This window comes from Rhipicephalus sanguineus, chromosome 2 (genome assembly GCF_013339695.2).
Source record: "Rhipicephalus sanguineus isolate Rsan-2018 chromosome 2, BIME_Rsan_1.4, whole genome shotgun sequence".
Lineage (NCBI taxonomy): Eukaryota > Metazoa > Arthropoda > Arachnida > Ixodida > Ixodidae > Rhipicephalus > Rhipicephalus sanguineus.
Window position 1 is genome coordinate 140,977,890 of NC_051177.1, and position 17,276 is coordinate 140,995,165.

Genomic DNA, 17,276 nt, shown 5'->3' on the forward strand with positions numbered 1-17,276 from the left:
CGTTCTCTTGGAATCCTGTCTGTTACACTTAATGGCCAGCGTTTATCATGGCTTCTCACATCATGCCCTGCCCATGCCCATTTGTGCTTTCCGATTTCGACTAAGATATCATTAGCGCACTCAAAATACAATTAATATGTGGCGTGCAATGAGCGATCCTGTAAAAGAACGCGCGCCAAGCCTTACGCATACCGTAAGTATCGCCGGCAATGTTGTGGAAATGAAGATTTAGAAGTGCCGCGAGTGCTCTTTCAACCAAAATCAGTTATCATACCAAAATGAGAATGTCGTTAACTTCGCTCCTAGTTTATTATGAATCATGCGTTACAAACAGCGCGAATATTTTTAGAAGTTCCGCGAATGTTGTTTTAACTACGTTTTACGGTGTAGTTGTGCCCACATCATCATTTTGAGTGCCAGGGCAAGCTTGTACAAAAAGGAAGAATAACCCGACTCAGAAACGCGTCTGAATTGCACAGACGGGACACCGGAAACCCACTGCCGCCACTGTTACGGAATCCATGTACTGAACTCATGGTGTTCATCACTAAAACAAAGACAGTAAATTCACTCGTTGTGAACACTGTAATTGTGATTATGTGGTGGGTATCCAGTGTCTATAAATTGTCGTTTCGGATATGAGGCCTGGTTTTGTGCTTGTTGTTCTTGTCTCCAATGCATCTGCATAAAAATAGCATCAAATTCTTTTTTTAACGCGAATGCGAGAGTATATTATAATACTGTACTAATTTTACACTACTTAAATGTATCAGGTGCGACTGAGTGCGTTTATTTTTCCTTATTGCTTATGTGTATGCATCTGAAAATGCGCACAATCGCGCGAAATACTTTCATTTTTTACTGTTGTTCTAGCTGCTGCGGTTTTCTACGGACGCTATTGTACAGTTAATGCAGCAGTCCATATAGGTTGTGTTGCACCAACCAATTTTCAGTGTATTATTCAATTCTTGTTTGATTCTCTCCTTCATTGCTTTCAGTATGTGACACTTTAATATGTGTTCTTCCTTTAATGATCTCGACTGGGATCGGCAGTATCGTTGAATAATAAAATTCACTCGCAGCGTTCCGATAGCCAAGCTGTAATTTTCGATTGCTAGGAGTCAGTTAATGAGAATAATTATTTGAAGAAGAGTTAAAACCACAAGACATCGTTCCGACCTCATCACGGTTATCGAAGACGCCTGCTAAAGCTCTCACGCACCTTGAACGCCGCGAAGGCGAGTCCTAGAGCGGCTGTCTGTGCCAGTATGGCGAACCCAGCTTCTTCGCCTTCCTGTCCGTCATCGTCCCACAGCACGTCCGGAGCTCGCGGCTGGAGCTGTGACGGCAGCGACTGCACGTCTTTCGCCAGGCAATTGCGGAGCCGAGCTAGTGAGCGCTGGGACTGCTGCGTCATCGCCGACGGCCCCGAACACTGACCATCCTCCACGCTGACCAGGGGAACCAGTGCGTGGAAGAGACGAGTGGCCACCCGTGACAAGTGAAATGCGAGCATCGTGCTGTTCTCCGGGACAGAAGCGTTGACGAGACCAGGAGGTACGTGCACTTCCTGTTGAGATTGCACCAACCTGTAAATGTGAGACCGTAATATATTATGTAGCGCCCTGCGAAGTTTTTGTGCCGCATCGTTTGTGCAGTAAGTATCCCATTGTTTCTTTTGTTTCTTCGATTGTTGTGATGTATGTACATTTTTATTACTCAGCAAGCGCTAAAATGTGACGCGGAATAAATTTTAGGGAAGCTATTACCGAGCTACGGATTGTGTCGTTTTAATCAGTAATCACTCGGCAAGCTTCGTTTACTGACCTGGGGTTTGATTCGGAGAGGAACCCTTGATCCCTCTGCAAAATTCCTCCCGCTGTCTGCTTCAGGTACATCTCCTGATAGGTCTCCCACGTAGCTAATATGGCTGGCACGAGTTGGGACTTCTTCAGTCGCCTTCTCGAAGCCAGCAAATTACGCAGACTTTTGCAAGCAGGGCCATTCTTCGAAGCCGTCTCGAACGAAACGTGAACAAACTTGTAGTAGGTCAACTTCTTCTCCATGAGACTTAGAGTCTTCTCCGAAATCCACGCGAGGTGGCGCAAATTTCTGGAGAAGAATTCTTCCATTTGAAGCAGCCAGAACCGTCTCGCAAGAGTAAGCGTTCTGTTCTCCTTAAACATATTCGCCTGCACTCTTTCCAGGCACGGTGGCACCACGGCTTCCACAAGACGCATGCAGAGAAGCCACTTCAAATCCTCCCGCACCACTCTTCCAGTGAATTCGATGCTGAACAGGCGTCTCATGTTCACGAGGTGTTCCGGTAAAAGCACGGCCAGCCTAACGAGCAACCGGAAGCCAAGATAGTTCAGTAAATGCTGCCCGTCTAAGTTGTGCGTCAATCGGACGAGCCCTCCAAGAACCGCGTCAGAGTTCCTCACAATCACGGTGGTGTACGGACTGATGTCTCCGTTGAACACAGCAGTGACGAACGTACGTATGCTGTAGTCCATGTGCTTCAGTTTTCTCACCCGACAAGTTCCCGAGGAGACTGGCTTGTCAGTGACCTTTGAGAGCCCTTTGAATATCTCTATGATATCCGCCGTCAAGTTGGCAACCGTGTTCGTCTGATTAAACTCCGTAGCTACTTCACGAATCGCTTCAATGAACATTCGCTTGACGCCCGGACGAGACTCGTCACCACTGAAAAACAGCGACCTGGGCAATGCCAACTCCACGATGCTCTTGTTCGTGGTTCTTTCAGCGCCGACTACAACCTTTAAAAGTGCCGTCACGCCGTATTTACGCGCGATGATGCCAGCCGTCCTCCAGACTTCGACCGAACCCATAGAGCCATTAAACGGCCACGTCTTTATTGGTAACGCTGAAAATATTTGAGACCTGATAAAAACAGATGAGTGCTGATGGGACGACATGCACGCTTTGTAGAGAAATCTAGGCAAACGTGTGGCTTCATTTTTCTTTCGCAGAATGTTGTCTCTGAGCTTTGAAGACATGTATTCATCAATTGCTGTATCCACAGAAGAGGAGACGCCGAGTGCCATGGCGGACAAGGACGTTTTGCTTTCCCGCTTGCTACACATGTGCTGATAAAAGTTGTCGCACGGGGAGGCGTCCTCGCTTATCGCATGTTTGATGTAAGCAGCCTCTTGCAAGCAGAAGTCGGAGGCACAGAAGTACGACCTACTTGCGGGTGTGCGGGCCGATGTCGTCGTGATTTTAATCCCTGTCTTGTACCAGAACGTTTCAAAGGTCACATCTATCAACGACGGTTCGGTTGCGTTCCTAGTCTGTATTTGCAGAATGCGTGGTAGCTCCTGTTGACGCGTTGGATATACTTCTGCAATCCACACGAGGCACGTTAGCGATATGACCGTAGCCACGGCTATTTCGGTAAAGAGCAATCGCGCAGTTTTTCCGGGAATTCTGGATGTCTCGTGAGGCAAGGGGGCAACTTCCACTCTGGGAACAGACGCTGCGTTCGTTTCAAATTTCTTTCTGTTCAGCAGTTCACATTGATGCACTGGCTTCACATTCTCGTTGCCCGAGCACTCACTTTCGCGGACTGACAAATAAGGCACCACATTCCCTTTTAAGACCATGTCACCTGTCTTCGCTTTAACCGCGGCAGATGCATGATGGTCATCTTCAAGGTGTGATAATTCTTTCAGTTTAGCTGCCGTTTCTACATCTGCTGGTAATGAGGTAGGCACATCGGGCAAGTCATTGTTATCACATTTCATTTCGAGGACAACAGGATTAATACTAACTTTACGGGCTTCCGCACTGCCACCGTTATCTTGAATACAAGGCGCTTTCTCGATGTTCGTATTACTGGTAAGCGCTGTTTGCAAAGCAGACGAACAATCTTCCTCTGCGATGTCTTCGATTCCTTTACGCACATTGACGACAGCCGGCGTTCTACTCTGCGACGCTTCCTGCTTCACACGAAGCTCGCCCGCAATGAAGCTTCTCGGTTTATCGTCCCTCAAGTGAGAAGCCTCACTTTTTGCTCCTCCTGCAGACACCATTCGAGGAGAGGGAGCCCCATCCACTGGCTGTTGCTTCTTGCTCACTTCGGGTTCTTTGTTCGGATCGTTGATTCTGCGCGGACGTGGTACCGGACGCCACGCTCTTTCTTGTGCAGGCTGCTCGCGTGAGTTCCCCTTAAGAAATACCGCACTCTTAGAGGCACAGACTGGCAAGTACGTAGGAGCAGCTGACTTACGGCCATTGTCAAAACTCTCCGTACCGCATGACGCGTCATCCATCCTATTAGCTACGCCGTCCATGACTGTCGTGAAGCCTCTGGTGAATGCACTAGTCCCAATACGCGCAAGATGACATGCTTCGTATGGGGGCTGTGCCGAACACAAAGTGATGAAATCAACGCCACTTGTTACATGTGACGAAGAATGTTTCGCATGCATATCATGCTCGCGTACCACCGACGGAATTTTGCCGTCCTGCGAATGCTGATGTGTTGGCGGTTCCCAAATCACAGTCGCCTTATTCAAGTCAACCGCCGCACTAGGTAGATAACAGGTTTGCCTTTGGAGTTCCGGTTGTTTCGAATGGCAGGTTTGATACATAACGGTGTGGCTAATAGCAGTTAGCGATGGCCGCCTAATGTAGGCGTTCTCACGGGTGAACAGAGACGCAAGATTGTCGGCAGGCTTCCCCTTCATGTGTAATGCTGGCCCTGCGTCGCACTTTAACACCTGTGTTGGCATCACTTGGTCGTTCAATGGACGACTGTTGGCAGCCTCCAACACATTTCCAGAAGCAATGCTTCGCGAAATAGCGCCAGCCGGACTGCAATGCCCGTGTGTACGAGGGAGCAGGTGAACGTCGAGAGGCGACAAGGACGATGATGCTTTTACACGCTTCTCGCTCTGGATATTGCTTTCTTGAATATCTATCAAAACGCCACCGTCGGTCTTATTTTCTCGCCAACCAAGGACTCTTTGCAAGGATGGTGCCATCTTCCTTCGCAACGAGCGTCGACTGCGAAACGGGCTTTCATGCTTGATAGCCGATAAGTAAAATGCGCAACGATTCTCGTCTTTACTATCCTTCTTTACTACACGCCCCTCAGCCAACATGATACTTTCGTTTTGGGAATTAACAGATGCTGGAACCCTGTAATCATTTTCATTTGCCTCACAGCTTTGTAGGAGCGCAGATCGGATTTGTTCATTTGCTGGACTGTTGGCGTCGGGAACATCGCCGTCGGGATGCATTGCTTCGTTAATAGTGTATGTGTTGCTGGCATACCCTGACGCCTGAAGAGTTGTCATTGCTGATTTGCGGCACTGTCGTGAACATGGACCATTAGCCTCGTATCCAGCGCCTGTAGATCCTCGATGAGCAAGATGATTTTGTGAAGCTGAAGATTCGGTAGCAAGTTTGGCGTTTACCACGTGATTGCAGCCCTCTGCAGAGGTACGTTTCCCGTGAGTTTGGGTCAGTGGAGGCAGCCACATTACGTTTTCAGCAGAGCACGGTAGAGAAGCAGAAAACGGGTCAACGCTGAGTTCCAGGTGCGGAAGGGTCACGGGGCTGGGTTTAGCACTAGCAGATTGCCCAGCGAGCCTTTCGTCATCGTAACAAAAACGAGTTGCCGAATACGTCATCGCATCTGCTGCCGCACCTACGCAAACGGACACACCAATGGGCGAAGTCAATGGGCTTCCACCAGGTGCGGTTCTCGGACTAATGCTGAATACCAGGTCTTTGGTCACCGTCTTTGAGCGACGGCGACCCTTCTTGCGAGGTTTTAGTTTGGCGCCTTCGCCAAGTCTTTGCTGGCCAGCGGTTTCTCCCGCTCCTGTGATATCATCGCCATAAAGAAACCTTTCCTCATTCAGAATTTCTTCGCTGTTATCTTGTGAAGAGTTGTCTTGATAAATGGTCGCAAGGCGTTCTTCTCGGGAGGCGAAACGACATGCAGACGACAACACAGGATTATATTTAAATGTCGTAGGCACAGTTTCATCAGGAATCGTGTTCGTCGCTTTATCTGCCATGCTCAGTACTGGCAAACGTTGGCTTTGTTGTCTTGGATACATCTCCTGAGTCTTCAGAGAGGTCATTCCCTCGTGGTTAACGCACTTCGACGTAACCTATAAAGAGATTAAAGATACGATATAATGAGACTCACCAGAGTTCTGCGTTGCACACTTCACATACAAGGTATCTAAAGACTAAAAGAAAATGCGAAATATGGGAGCCCGGAATATGGTCAATCGAGCATCAACATCACTCCTTATACGGTGTCACTTAACACAAGAGAATGTACTACATCTCAATCCCCTTAAGCTGTTTCTGTGCCCTAAGTAAAGATATGTACATCAAAAATTCACCTGTGCTCGTGTACTTAGGTTCAGCTTCAAGTTAATGAACCCTAGACGGTGAAAATTGATTGTCTTTCTCGCTACAACATGCTTATAATCTGAACGCGGTCCTGGCACGTGAAACTGTAGAAGTACATGCACTTCAATCCAGCGGGACAAATGGTCAAGCAAATGAATACGTTCACAGCATCTGTAGTTTCAATTCGCTTGATATACGTGCACTCAATCAAGGGGTAGCTAGAGCGATGTCAAAGGCAAACATTTGCATTGCAGTTTACTTTTTACGAGCTTTCGCTCATAACCTATAGGTCTATTGTTAGTCCAAGTTGCAAATCCGCAAATTCTATTGATATTTACAGTTCAAATAAATTGTTACGACTTCGTCTATATGAAAAATTGTCCACAAAGGTAGCTTTAGTGTTAATTAAACCTACTAGACGTGCTTCACAAAATGATGTTTATTGACTTATTTATTCAAAATGCCTTACAGGCCGATTGAAGGGCATTGAGTAAGGGGGCATCCGTAATTACAAGACAAAAATACAAGCAAAAAGCAAAACACAACCAAAAAGACAAAAAACAGGTTACAAATAGCAAAATGCAACAACGTTATACAACACTAACACGCAACGAAATCAGGTTATGACGGAAAGTTTCACGATTAGAGATAAATGCAGTGTGATCCGGAAGGCCGTCCCAATGTGCAATAGTTCAAGGTAGTGGCCCTACCGTGAGCATCCCTTGTTAACCTCCCTGCCTTTCTTTTATTCCTATTCCCTCTCTCTCTCGCCCTCTCTAGGTAGTGCGATCAGTTAAATGACTGCGTGTGGCCATGTATGCGCATGAAACTGTGTGCAATGTGAATGCCTCACGGTGTGCGCACAGCAGGATGAAGCGGCAAACTTGAAATTTTTTTACTGTAAATTTGCCAGTGAAACAGGCACATTTATAGTAATGTCTAGCAATTACTGGGATCTTATTATTTTCGTTACATCCGGAAACATTTTTGATCCACTGAATTTATCAGCCATTTTCTTCCACAGCAGTGATTACTACATATTCCTAATTATTATGCAGAACGAGGCCCGTAGCCAGAAGGGGAGATCTAGCCCCCCCCCCCCTCCCCCCACCGAAATCGTCCGTATAAAAATATTATAATATTAGGAAGATTCATCTCGAAATTCAAAATACGGAACTATTAATACGGTTCTATAAGAAATTCACGTAATTTACATACGGTAATTTTCACCAAAGATATTTACTCAAAAATAAGTGATTTCCTCAAATAGAGCCGTCAGCAAGTGATCCCCGCTCGGAAAAAAATTCCTACAGGCCGTACAAAACTACGTCGCAAAGACGACGCATTAGGAGGCTATGAACCACTATGAACACCCAAGACTTCATTATTGTCAGATGCAGCTTAGGCTACTTTACGATTTAGACAACCAGGAACTGTAACTTCGCTTTTTCAAAAAATTCACGAATAGCAGCTTATCCAGTACATGATAATGAAGGTGGCGCCGCGGCTCTATTTGCCTCTTTTGAACTTGATATTTTGGTGCAATTGCCATATTTCGTCTCCTGTAAATACAATGTGGTACACTGGAAGTATAAACGTAACAAAACATTCATTCACAGACAGTGCTTGGCGTTGAGTTCAACTTTATGAACATTCACAGTCGATCATACTTCGTCATTGTAGAAGAGTTCCTATTATTTCTACGCAAATCGTCTTGTCTTAGCAACATATAGCACGCATACTCGCTTTAAAGCGTGCAATCTCGACCACTGTATTCCATATTTGTCTTCGATATAATGTAACCGTCGCGCTTCGCGAGAGGTCAGTAAAATCACTAAGGGCGTATTTATTAGAGTCACAAAAATGTGCACAAGTTTTCTGAACAGTAGTCACAAAATGTTGTTGCATGAAAACTGTTCATGTTTTTAAGTAGTTGACTTAGCCAACACATTGGAAACGTGTGCCATTTATGCAGCAGCATTCGGCACATCACATCTTCGGAATGGCCGATGGCATATAACTGAATAACTCCGGTTGTATAACAAAACAACCATGTAGTTTTACAATATCCTACTATCTGTTCTATATACGCTATTTTATAACTAAACACACCATAGAATGTGCTTTACCTGAGCAATACGAATAGGAGACCCTTTTGATACTCAATCGCAAGCAATTCTCAGGACTGTGCACAACACAGAAAATGCGTTTTTTTTTTACTTTGCCTAAAAACATGATTGTCCAGACGTCTTAAAGGAGTTCGTATTACGTTAAGTCATGTGCAACGTCACATTCTTAAGGAACAGCTTTCTCATAATCCCCCACAAAACGCTGACTATACAAGTGGCAACATAGACACGCCAATGGTCACAGGGGAAATGTTCGACGAGCAGCTGTAATAATCGACGCTTAAAACGGTCTACGCAGTAAAATCACTATATTGTGGCAGCTGCATTAGCATAGCCACCACGCAAATATCACTCACACAGTATGCCTCACTTGAAGCAACCGATCACAAGCACGTCCTCACATTTATCATCCTCAACATCTAATCAAAAGAAGAAAAGAGTCTCTTCTTGAGACTTTGTCGTCACCTGGGATCCAGCGGTCATGCTGAGATCATTGCCTGCTGGCGCAGTCCTCGCGTCGACGCCGTCTTGGTTCCAGACGTTGGCGTCTTCGTTGCAGGTTGCACCGCAGCGGCCATTGGCAGCGTGCGCAGTAGGGCTTGTCATGAGGTTGGCGCAGTAGACGACCTCTTCCCGAGGCGGCGTCTCCCAGATGAACTCGGTCGGACGCCGAGAGACGTCATTCCGAATTCCGCTGGCGTTTGCAGGGACCGGATCTGGCTCTCCTTCGTAGAAGACGTCGTAGGTGCCCTCGCTGGGGTCACTCGAACTGCCGACGCGCACCCTGGTACTCTGCGGTGCGGCAGTAGGAGAAAGGACGTTGCAGGTGTTTGCCGAGACTTGCGCTGGCGTGTCGTCGTGATTATGCGCGCATGGCTGCAGATGCGCTCCCGCCAGCCCTGGACACGATGACGTGGCCGCGTGCGCAGGCGTGGGCGCGAAAGATGGCGGTGGGTGACACGAGTGACTATGGTGTCTTTGGCAGATATCGGGAGGTCCCCAGGCTGAAATGACCCTTGGTGAGAAGGCAGCGAAGCGACACGCCGGAATATGCTGCACGACTCCATGCCGGCAAGGCCGGGAATACGGAGCTCTGCAAATGGAGACATCCTAGATTCAACGCGGTTCACATGTATTAACCTACAACTGAATTCCTGGGTATCATGTGCCAAAGTCACTGTATGCTACTGAGGCCCGCCGTAGTAGAGGACTCTGCGTTAATCTTCACCGCATTTGCATTTAGGCCCCATTCAAATGTGGCCGCCGTGGCCGGATATTGAACCTGCAACCGGGAGGTTAGCAGTACTACACCTTGGCCCATAGGTATCACGGCGGATGGTTCGCACGTATCGCGAACTACAGTTCAAATCACGATGAACAAACACCCTTGAAGGACTAGCTGATCTAGAGATATGGTGCATCAGTTTATTTTGACAGAGCGTTATTTTCAAAACAATATTCTCGTTTAAATGACCGAGGGAGGATGATTATTACGAGACATAAAAATGGTAAGGCTGCCTTTTGTTACATTTAGTACGTAATTCACCAGTTCGAAATCAGGCGCAACTTTCGCGATTTCTAAAAAGTAGGCGTGCCATAAATTGTGACGCCCTACAACTTTCCAATGTTAACAACTGCCCTTCGACCAATAATTACAAAGGTTAATTAAATAGATTTTATTATAAGTCGCTTTAATGTCAAGTTAGCTTCTGCAAAGCATTTCCGCCTAAACGTAGAGTCCGCATGCAAGGACGGCCATTTAATAAAGAATTAATATTGTGTAAAAAAATACACCCTGGGTGATTCCACGTAAGATCGAACAAACGATGGCTGGTCGACCTCTCAAATTTATTTGAAAATTTTATATATTATTGCCTGATGAGTGGAAAGAAGAGATCCGCAATTTGTTTTGCCGCCAAAAATTTTTTCGAATCACAGAAAATCAATAATGACGAAGAGGTGGAGTGGAGCGCTCATCCGCTCTGCTGTTTTGGCCAACTTTCGTTATGAATTGCACAAAATATATTAAAGTTAGGTAGCTGAAATTTATTTACCTAAATATATGCATGTTTTTGCTTCTGCTCAGGTATTTTTAGTTTTTATGTGTAGTGTAGATGTTTTTATAAAAAACCTCAAAAATTGCCCAATCGGCAAAATTTTCTTTACTTTGAAGGTCTTTATCTCAAAAAAGCCTTGTAGCAGAGCGACAAAAATTCTGCATTACGTTCTTCACATGCTTATCTACCAAACTGCCAAATCTTGTATTTATATACCTTTTCAGTAAAGAGATATGATCGGGCTAACTTCAACAAAAAACCCAACAATGAAAATTCTGACGACAATTAAAAAAAAAACCCCATTTTTTAAATTTCTTAAACTTTGTCCACTTATTCTCCTCCACATCAGCTTTCACAATCATTAAAAACATGTTGCATAATATCGTTGCACTAATAGTTACGGCCCCTCCAATGAGACCCTTTGGCAAGGATGGGCAATTCCGACTTCTTGCCCAGCAAGTGTATAAAATGCAGGCAGGATTGAATTTCTTTTTATTAAAAGGTCAGCAGGTACCTAAAAAGGTGTCGCCGGCACTGAAGACGTAAATTTTGAAATTATTTGGTCACTGCAGCGGCCACGAGCTCGGAGCTACCGAGTAGGCGCGCGCGCACCCGAGATGCTCGTTGTAAGAGACGGCGCAGTGAGAGCTCGTTCTCGCGCCCTCAGACCTATTGAGTTCGAAACAGCAACACCTCTCGGGTGACTTCAACGCACGTGCACTGGAGCTTCGCTATTCTATCCGCCCTCTGTTCGCATCTCAGCTAGGCGCTGATAACACGGCGGAGATGGAAGCAAGATGAAAACTCTATAAGGGAGCTATGAGCGCTCGCTTCACGCACGCTGCTGCCACAGAAACTGCGCTGCGCCAGTTGCGATCAGTGGAAAGCATGAACGTGGCGCTCCAGTGGCAAAGCAAAATATGGATTGTCAAAGGAAAGAAAAGCAAAACTATCGGTAAACGGATGCGCTTGTCCATATTAGATGTCGGCAGCAGACGGCGTGAACTGGCCGCGCGTTCGGTGCGCTGTTCACACTTCATTCGGCGCGGATAGTTCTTGTGCTTTGCTCTTACTCTACTCCTCCTGTGCAGTGTGACGTCACGGAGATACAGAAATTCGCGACGTACTAGCGGGAAATCCGTCATCTGCTCGTGGTGCAATAGACGACGGTGAGTGAATTGTCGTCCAGTGACCCTGACAGTGATTTCTACGATTTAGGCTGCATGCAGGACGCAGAGCTCGCGAACTCGGAGGAACTGTCTTGACTCGTCGGGATAATGTCCTTGCAGTGGGGCTGGCTTGCAGATGCTCAGCGACGAAAACTTCAAATTAAAATATTTTATACGTGTTCTCCGACTCCAGTGTGTGAACAGCGTTGACACTGCATACCAACGAAGCAAAAAATGTCCCTTTTGCGATGTCTCAAAATAGTCTCACTACTCCTTTAATTATTCCAAAGAAGCCAAAATTTCGCAGAGTTACCGACCTAGACATAAATGCTTTGAAGGAACGTTTAACGCCCGAAAGATCAGTGACTGTCAGTGAGACGGACTACTTGTGCTACGCGTGCTTTTGCTACCACTGCAATGAAAGATCCTCACGGAACGCACAGTTTAACGATGGCATTCTTATGCCCCCTGAAAATGAAATCGACGCAATTAACCAGATCACTGCGACTACCGGTGCACGTGCGTTCAAGTCACCCGAGAGGTGTTGCTGTTTCGAACTCAATCGGTCTGAGGACGCGAAAACGAGCTCTCACTGCGCCGTCTCTTACAACGAGCATCTCGGGTGCGCGCGCGCCTGGTCGATAGCCCCGCGCTCGTGGCCGCTGCAGTGACCAAATATTTTCAAAATTAACGTCTTCAGTGCCGGCGACACCTTTTTAGGTACCTGCTGGCCTTTTAATAAAAAGAAATTCAATCCTTTTTCAAAATTGGCTAGCGCGAAAATCGACAAGGACTAAGAAGGAACACTGATGTACAGGACAGGCGCTAGTGTTCATCAGTGTTCCTTCTTAGTCCTTGTCGATTTTCGCACTAGCCAGTTTTGAAGATTATGAACCAAGTAGCCCAACAACGTATACTATTAAAAATTCAATCCTGCCTGCATTTTATACACTTGCTGGGCAAGAAGTCGGAATTGCCCATCCTTGCCAAAGGGTCTCATTGGAGGGGCCGTAACTATTAGTGCAACGACATTATGCAACATGTTTTTAATGATTGTGAAAGCTGATGTGGAGGAGAATAAGTGGACAAAGTTTAAGAAATTTAAAAAATGGGTTTTTTTTTTTAATTGTCGTCAGAAGTTTTCATTGTTCGGTGTTTTCTTGAAGTTAGCCCGATCATATCTCTTTACTGAAAAGTTATATAAGTACAAGATTTGGCAGTTTGGTAGATAAGCATGCGAAGAACGTAATGCAGAATTGTTGTCGCTCTGCTACAAGGCTTTTTTGAGATAAAGAGCTTCAAAGTAAAGAAAATTTTGCCGATTGGGCCATTTTTGAGGTTTTTTATAAAAACATCTACACTACACATAAAAACTAAAAATACCTGAGCAGAAGCAAAAACATGCATATATTTAGGTAAAGAAATTTCAGCTACCTAACTTTAATATATTTTGTGCAATTCATAACGCAAGTTGGCCAAAACAGCAGAGCGGATGAGCGCTCCACTCCACCTCCTCGTCCTTATTGATTTTTTGTGCTTCGAAAAAATTTTTGGCGGCAAAACAAATTGCGGATCTCTTCTTTCCACTCATCAGGCAATAATATGTAAAATTTTCAAATAAATTTGAGAGGTCGACCAGCCATCGTTTGTTCGATCTTACGTGGAATCACCCCCCTGTATTTATGTTCCGGTTCAGCGTATTTTCTAACCTAACAAGCTGATACATAATAATACTGACCGATTCTGCATTCCTTAGATGCAATACGTCCTTACTGAACTACTAATGATCATATTGTTCACTTTCTCACTTTTCGACTTGCTGAGATTAGTGCTTCAAAATGCTGATTTCGTAATTCGAAATGCTCGGAAACATAAACGCGTTTTTGACACGCTGTACGACATGGAGTTGTAAATAGTTCCGTAAATTTATTGAATTGATCCTTTCTTTTATCTTGAATACCATTTCGCCATTGTTGGTACACAAGGAATTGCGGCAAATGAGTTATCCTTTTTTTTTCAGTGTAATTGTGTTTAAGCTTTGCGACGACACCATTCTATCAGAACTAGCTACGTATGCACGCCTGTGACTTAAAGGGACACTAAAGTGAAACAATCAATCGGTTCAGATTGATAAACTGTACTCTGAAAACTCTAATGACAATAATTTTACCATCATAGGTTTACTAATAGAGAAGAAAATCGAGGTCAAGTTACATCTTTCATTTTCGCTCCGAAATCTCAGCGCTGACGTCGCGGATTTTCAAAGTGCATTTTTCGTATTTTGGTGACATTGGCTCAACAAATGTTTCTTAAATTTGGTATGTTAAGTCTGTGGCTCCCGCAGAGGACAATGCATTTCATATTTGCCGATTAGGAACTACGTAGGTCCTAGTACACGCCGTCAAAGTCTATGATGTCACTGTGATTGATGTAGAAATCTCAAGGTGGCGTCGCCACCCGCATTTTCTTTTTGCGCGTTTTTTCGCTTAGCACCAATCGCCTTCTCGCGGCAAGCGTAGCGATTTTGGTAATGTACCGATACGAGAAAAACTGTCTTCTTCTTCAGTGTCCCTTTACCCCTACACATTATTGACTCCAAAGGAATAAATCACAATGAAATCTCTTGTGTGTCTTACACTATATGACGGTGAGGTTGATTCGTCCCGAATGTAGGCGGCCGAAGCTGCATACGCCGGTTGACTGCACCGACCCTGTGAGGTGCTCGGTACGGAGTCGACGCCGGGCGCCTGGACTCCGAGTACCGGTAGTGAGTGGCCGATGAGCCGCGTGCCACTCCAACAATGGTGGGTGCCGCTATCTGCTTGGCTGGTTGCGCAGGCGACGCTTCGGCTTCAACTTCGACAACTTCCGTGGTGACTGTCTCGATGACGTCATCTGGATATAGCGAGTCGGCATTCTTCGCACGGCGCACGGTCCTCACAATCGTTTTCGGGGCTACGCTTGCAGCGTTCTTTTTAGCCGACGATTCGAGAACTGTAGTCTCCATTGGTTTGGCGCCGTCCGTCTGCTTCTCCACCGAGCCGCGTTTCGCTTCGCTTACCGGGAATTCAATAGCTTCCGTGATGGTACCTTCGACGCCGGAGGAAGTGTCGGAGCTCTTTCTGCGCTTGTCGCGATCCTTCCGACGACGCATTGTGGAAACAGTTTTTTTACTGGCTCCTCCGTTAGTGCCCTTGCCGGCCGTCGACGCTGAGGTTGTGCTCTTTGTTTTATATGTATCGTCCGCGGCATTTCGCACGTCCTCAGTAGTGACCTCCTCGACAAGATTGAATGAACGCGATGTCCTGGTGCTGTCGGGGACACGTCGCGTCGTCGTCGTTGTCCTCACCGTCTTCTTGACGACTCCACGCGGGGGTCCTTGAGCGGTGGTCACCGCGGGCGGAGCGGCCATCACGGCGCCATATTTGCCGACTTGGAATGACTGCATCGCTCCGTAGATGCCAGGGGGAGGAGCGTTTCTCTCGCACAAACTGCACGATGACGGCGAAAACAAGACGTGCATGGGCGGGCCGGCCGGTGCCTTCTCTTCGTCCGGGTTCGTCTGCACTGCTTTATTCCCTCTTGAAGGGCTGCGTTTCTTCCGATCACTTTTTACCTCTCGGTTTTTCGCGTTGCTTTTGGTGGAGCTGGTGGACGGCCTTTTATCCGACGCCTTGGCAGCCTTCGCTTTCGCTTCAACGTCCAGAGCTGCCGGAGCCTTTTCCTCGGTTACCGCTGGCGGCGCTCGAGTCGACGACACCGCAGGTGATGGTACATCTGTTTCTTTCGTCACAACTTTGTCCTTTTTCTTCGTCACGACTTCCTGCCGGGGTAGCTTTTGTTTGTTACCATCCGCCTGGTCGCTTTGTGCGGTCACAAAAACAACACTTTCAGCGCTACCAAACAAACTTGTTTCGTCGTCTTCCGCGACGGCTTTTGTACCGCCATCATTACGGTTCTTCGGCCGCCCTGAATCGCTCGGAGCTTTGTCTGCTCTGTTCGTCTTCCCGTCGGTAGTGTTCGCGCGGTCTTTCTCAACGGCAGTGCCAGAAGGCTCCCGCGAGGCGATCCGTTCACCACTGATAGGCGTCTTCGTGGCACCGCCCTCTCGCGCACCGGCCTTCAACGACGCGTCTCCACTGTGCACAACGCTCGGAGCCTTCGACGCCTTGCCGCTGGCACTCGCCTTTGAGGATGAGGACGTGGAGAGTGATGGCTTCGGGTTTTCGTTGCTCCGTGCTGCACCCGTAGCCTTGGACACCTTGGCGCCGCTACTCGCATTGGAGTTCAGTGCGAGATTAGCGTTCTTGCTGAGCTTCTTTCCAGCGTTCTTCTTCACAGCGGCCACGTTGGGATAACTCCTGCCGTCACTGGACTTCATGTTCCAGCCAAAGGATAACAGGTTGGTAGAAAGAATCCAGCGCGTTCGCAGAATTTCTTCTTCTTCTTTCGCAGTGAAGCCTCTTCGTATTATGATTTTGTAAGTTTTTACTCATTTATACTGTTTTATTATGGGCAGCAGATCATAGTCAAAAGAAATTTAACTATTTTCGTATTAACATTCCATACATAAATTAAAATCACCACCCTAATAATTTCGTTTGTCTACAAATTATTTTTCTACCATTTTTTTTTTCTCGCACGATTCATGGCCGATCCACCGTGGTGGGTTGAGCCATCCCGCTAGGACCGAACCAACCAATCAGCTGCGACAGCAGGATGTGGTTGTAGATCATCGATGTTATTGGCACATACCCCCGCAGCGAGAGATTGGGCAGGACTCCGGTGTCGCTCAATCATACAATAACAAGTCAACCGAATATCGGTAATATGAAAATGAAATGTAGAGGTAGTATATATACATATATATACCATTTGATAAGTACTTGCTGACCACAGCCCTTATTTTACTCCCCAATATGTGGCCTCTGTGTCTCCCTCTATCAATGTATAACACTGTTATCGTTGTTACTTCTTACTCGACGAAACATTGGCTTTTCTTCCTTTGTTCCCATTAGATACTGTTATTCCGTTTAGATTTAATGGGGACGATGCTTCAACGGCGATGTATTAGCAACATATTGTCACGTGGTCGCGACGGTGAAAAAGACGATGTTCGGTCTATTAAAGACGATTGGTTTAAGTTTAACTGCAGAAAATGTTCTAAATCTTGGTGCCTCTGTTTTGGGACACTGTCATAGAGAAAATTTTTATGCTTTGTGTAATTTCATTCTAGCCACTAAACGTATTCCAACGTAATGTCTACTTTAAGAAATACTGGAAAAATACTCGTAAAATAATTATAAAATGGGATTAAAGGTAAAACATACAGTCAAATTTGGTCGGGTCAGGTAAACTCAGCTGTCTGGTCGGCTCTAAGTTTCAAACTTCCGTTATTATAATAGCACCTATTTCCTATTCTTTGTAATTAATCTCCATAGGCTACAATACCCTTTGTAATTTTGTTGCTGTTTATCTTCGTAATGTTTTTTTACTTGGTGATAGGGAGGTAAACATTAATG

At 46.1% G+C, this 17,276-nt stretch overlaps 1 protein-coding gene across 1 annotated transcript; it reads right to left on the reverse strand.

Moving 5' to 3' along the window:
- Positions 1-8,951: 8,951 nt before the first annotated feature.
- Positions 8,952-16,135, reverse strand: LOC119381920 (uncharacterized). The gene is made up of 2 exons (XM_037649670.1): positions 14,465-16,135; positions 8,952-9,320 (listed from the first exon to the last, which is right to left on the reverse strand). Exons 1-2 carry the CDS (start codon positions 16,133-16,135, stop codon positions 8,952-8,954), a joined length of 2,040 nt encoding a protein of 679 aa, XP_037505598.1.
- Between the last annotated feature and the right edge of the window lie 1,141 nt (positions 16,136-17,276).

Bases quoted from the DNA above. Each gene is read 5' to 3' on its own strand.
- LOC119381920 (XM_037649670.1), bottom strand. From the start codon at position 16,135: ATGAAGTCCAGTGACGGCAGGAGTTATCCCAACGTGGCCGCTGTGAAG. The intron at 9,321-14,464 runs GTCGGTGCAGTC...GCCGCACCGCAG, and splicing joins CGTACCGAGCACCTCACAGG to AGTACCAGGGTGCGCGTCGG.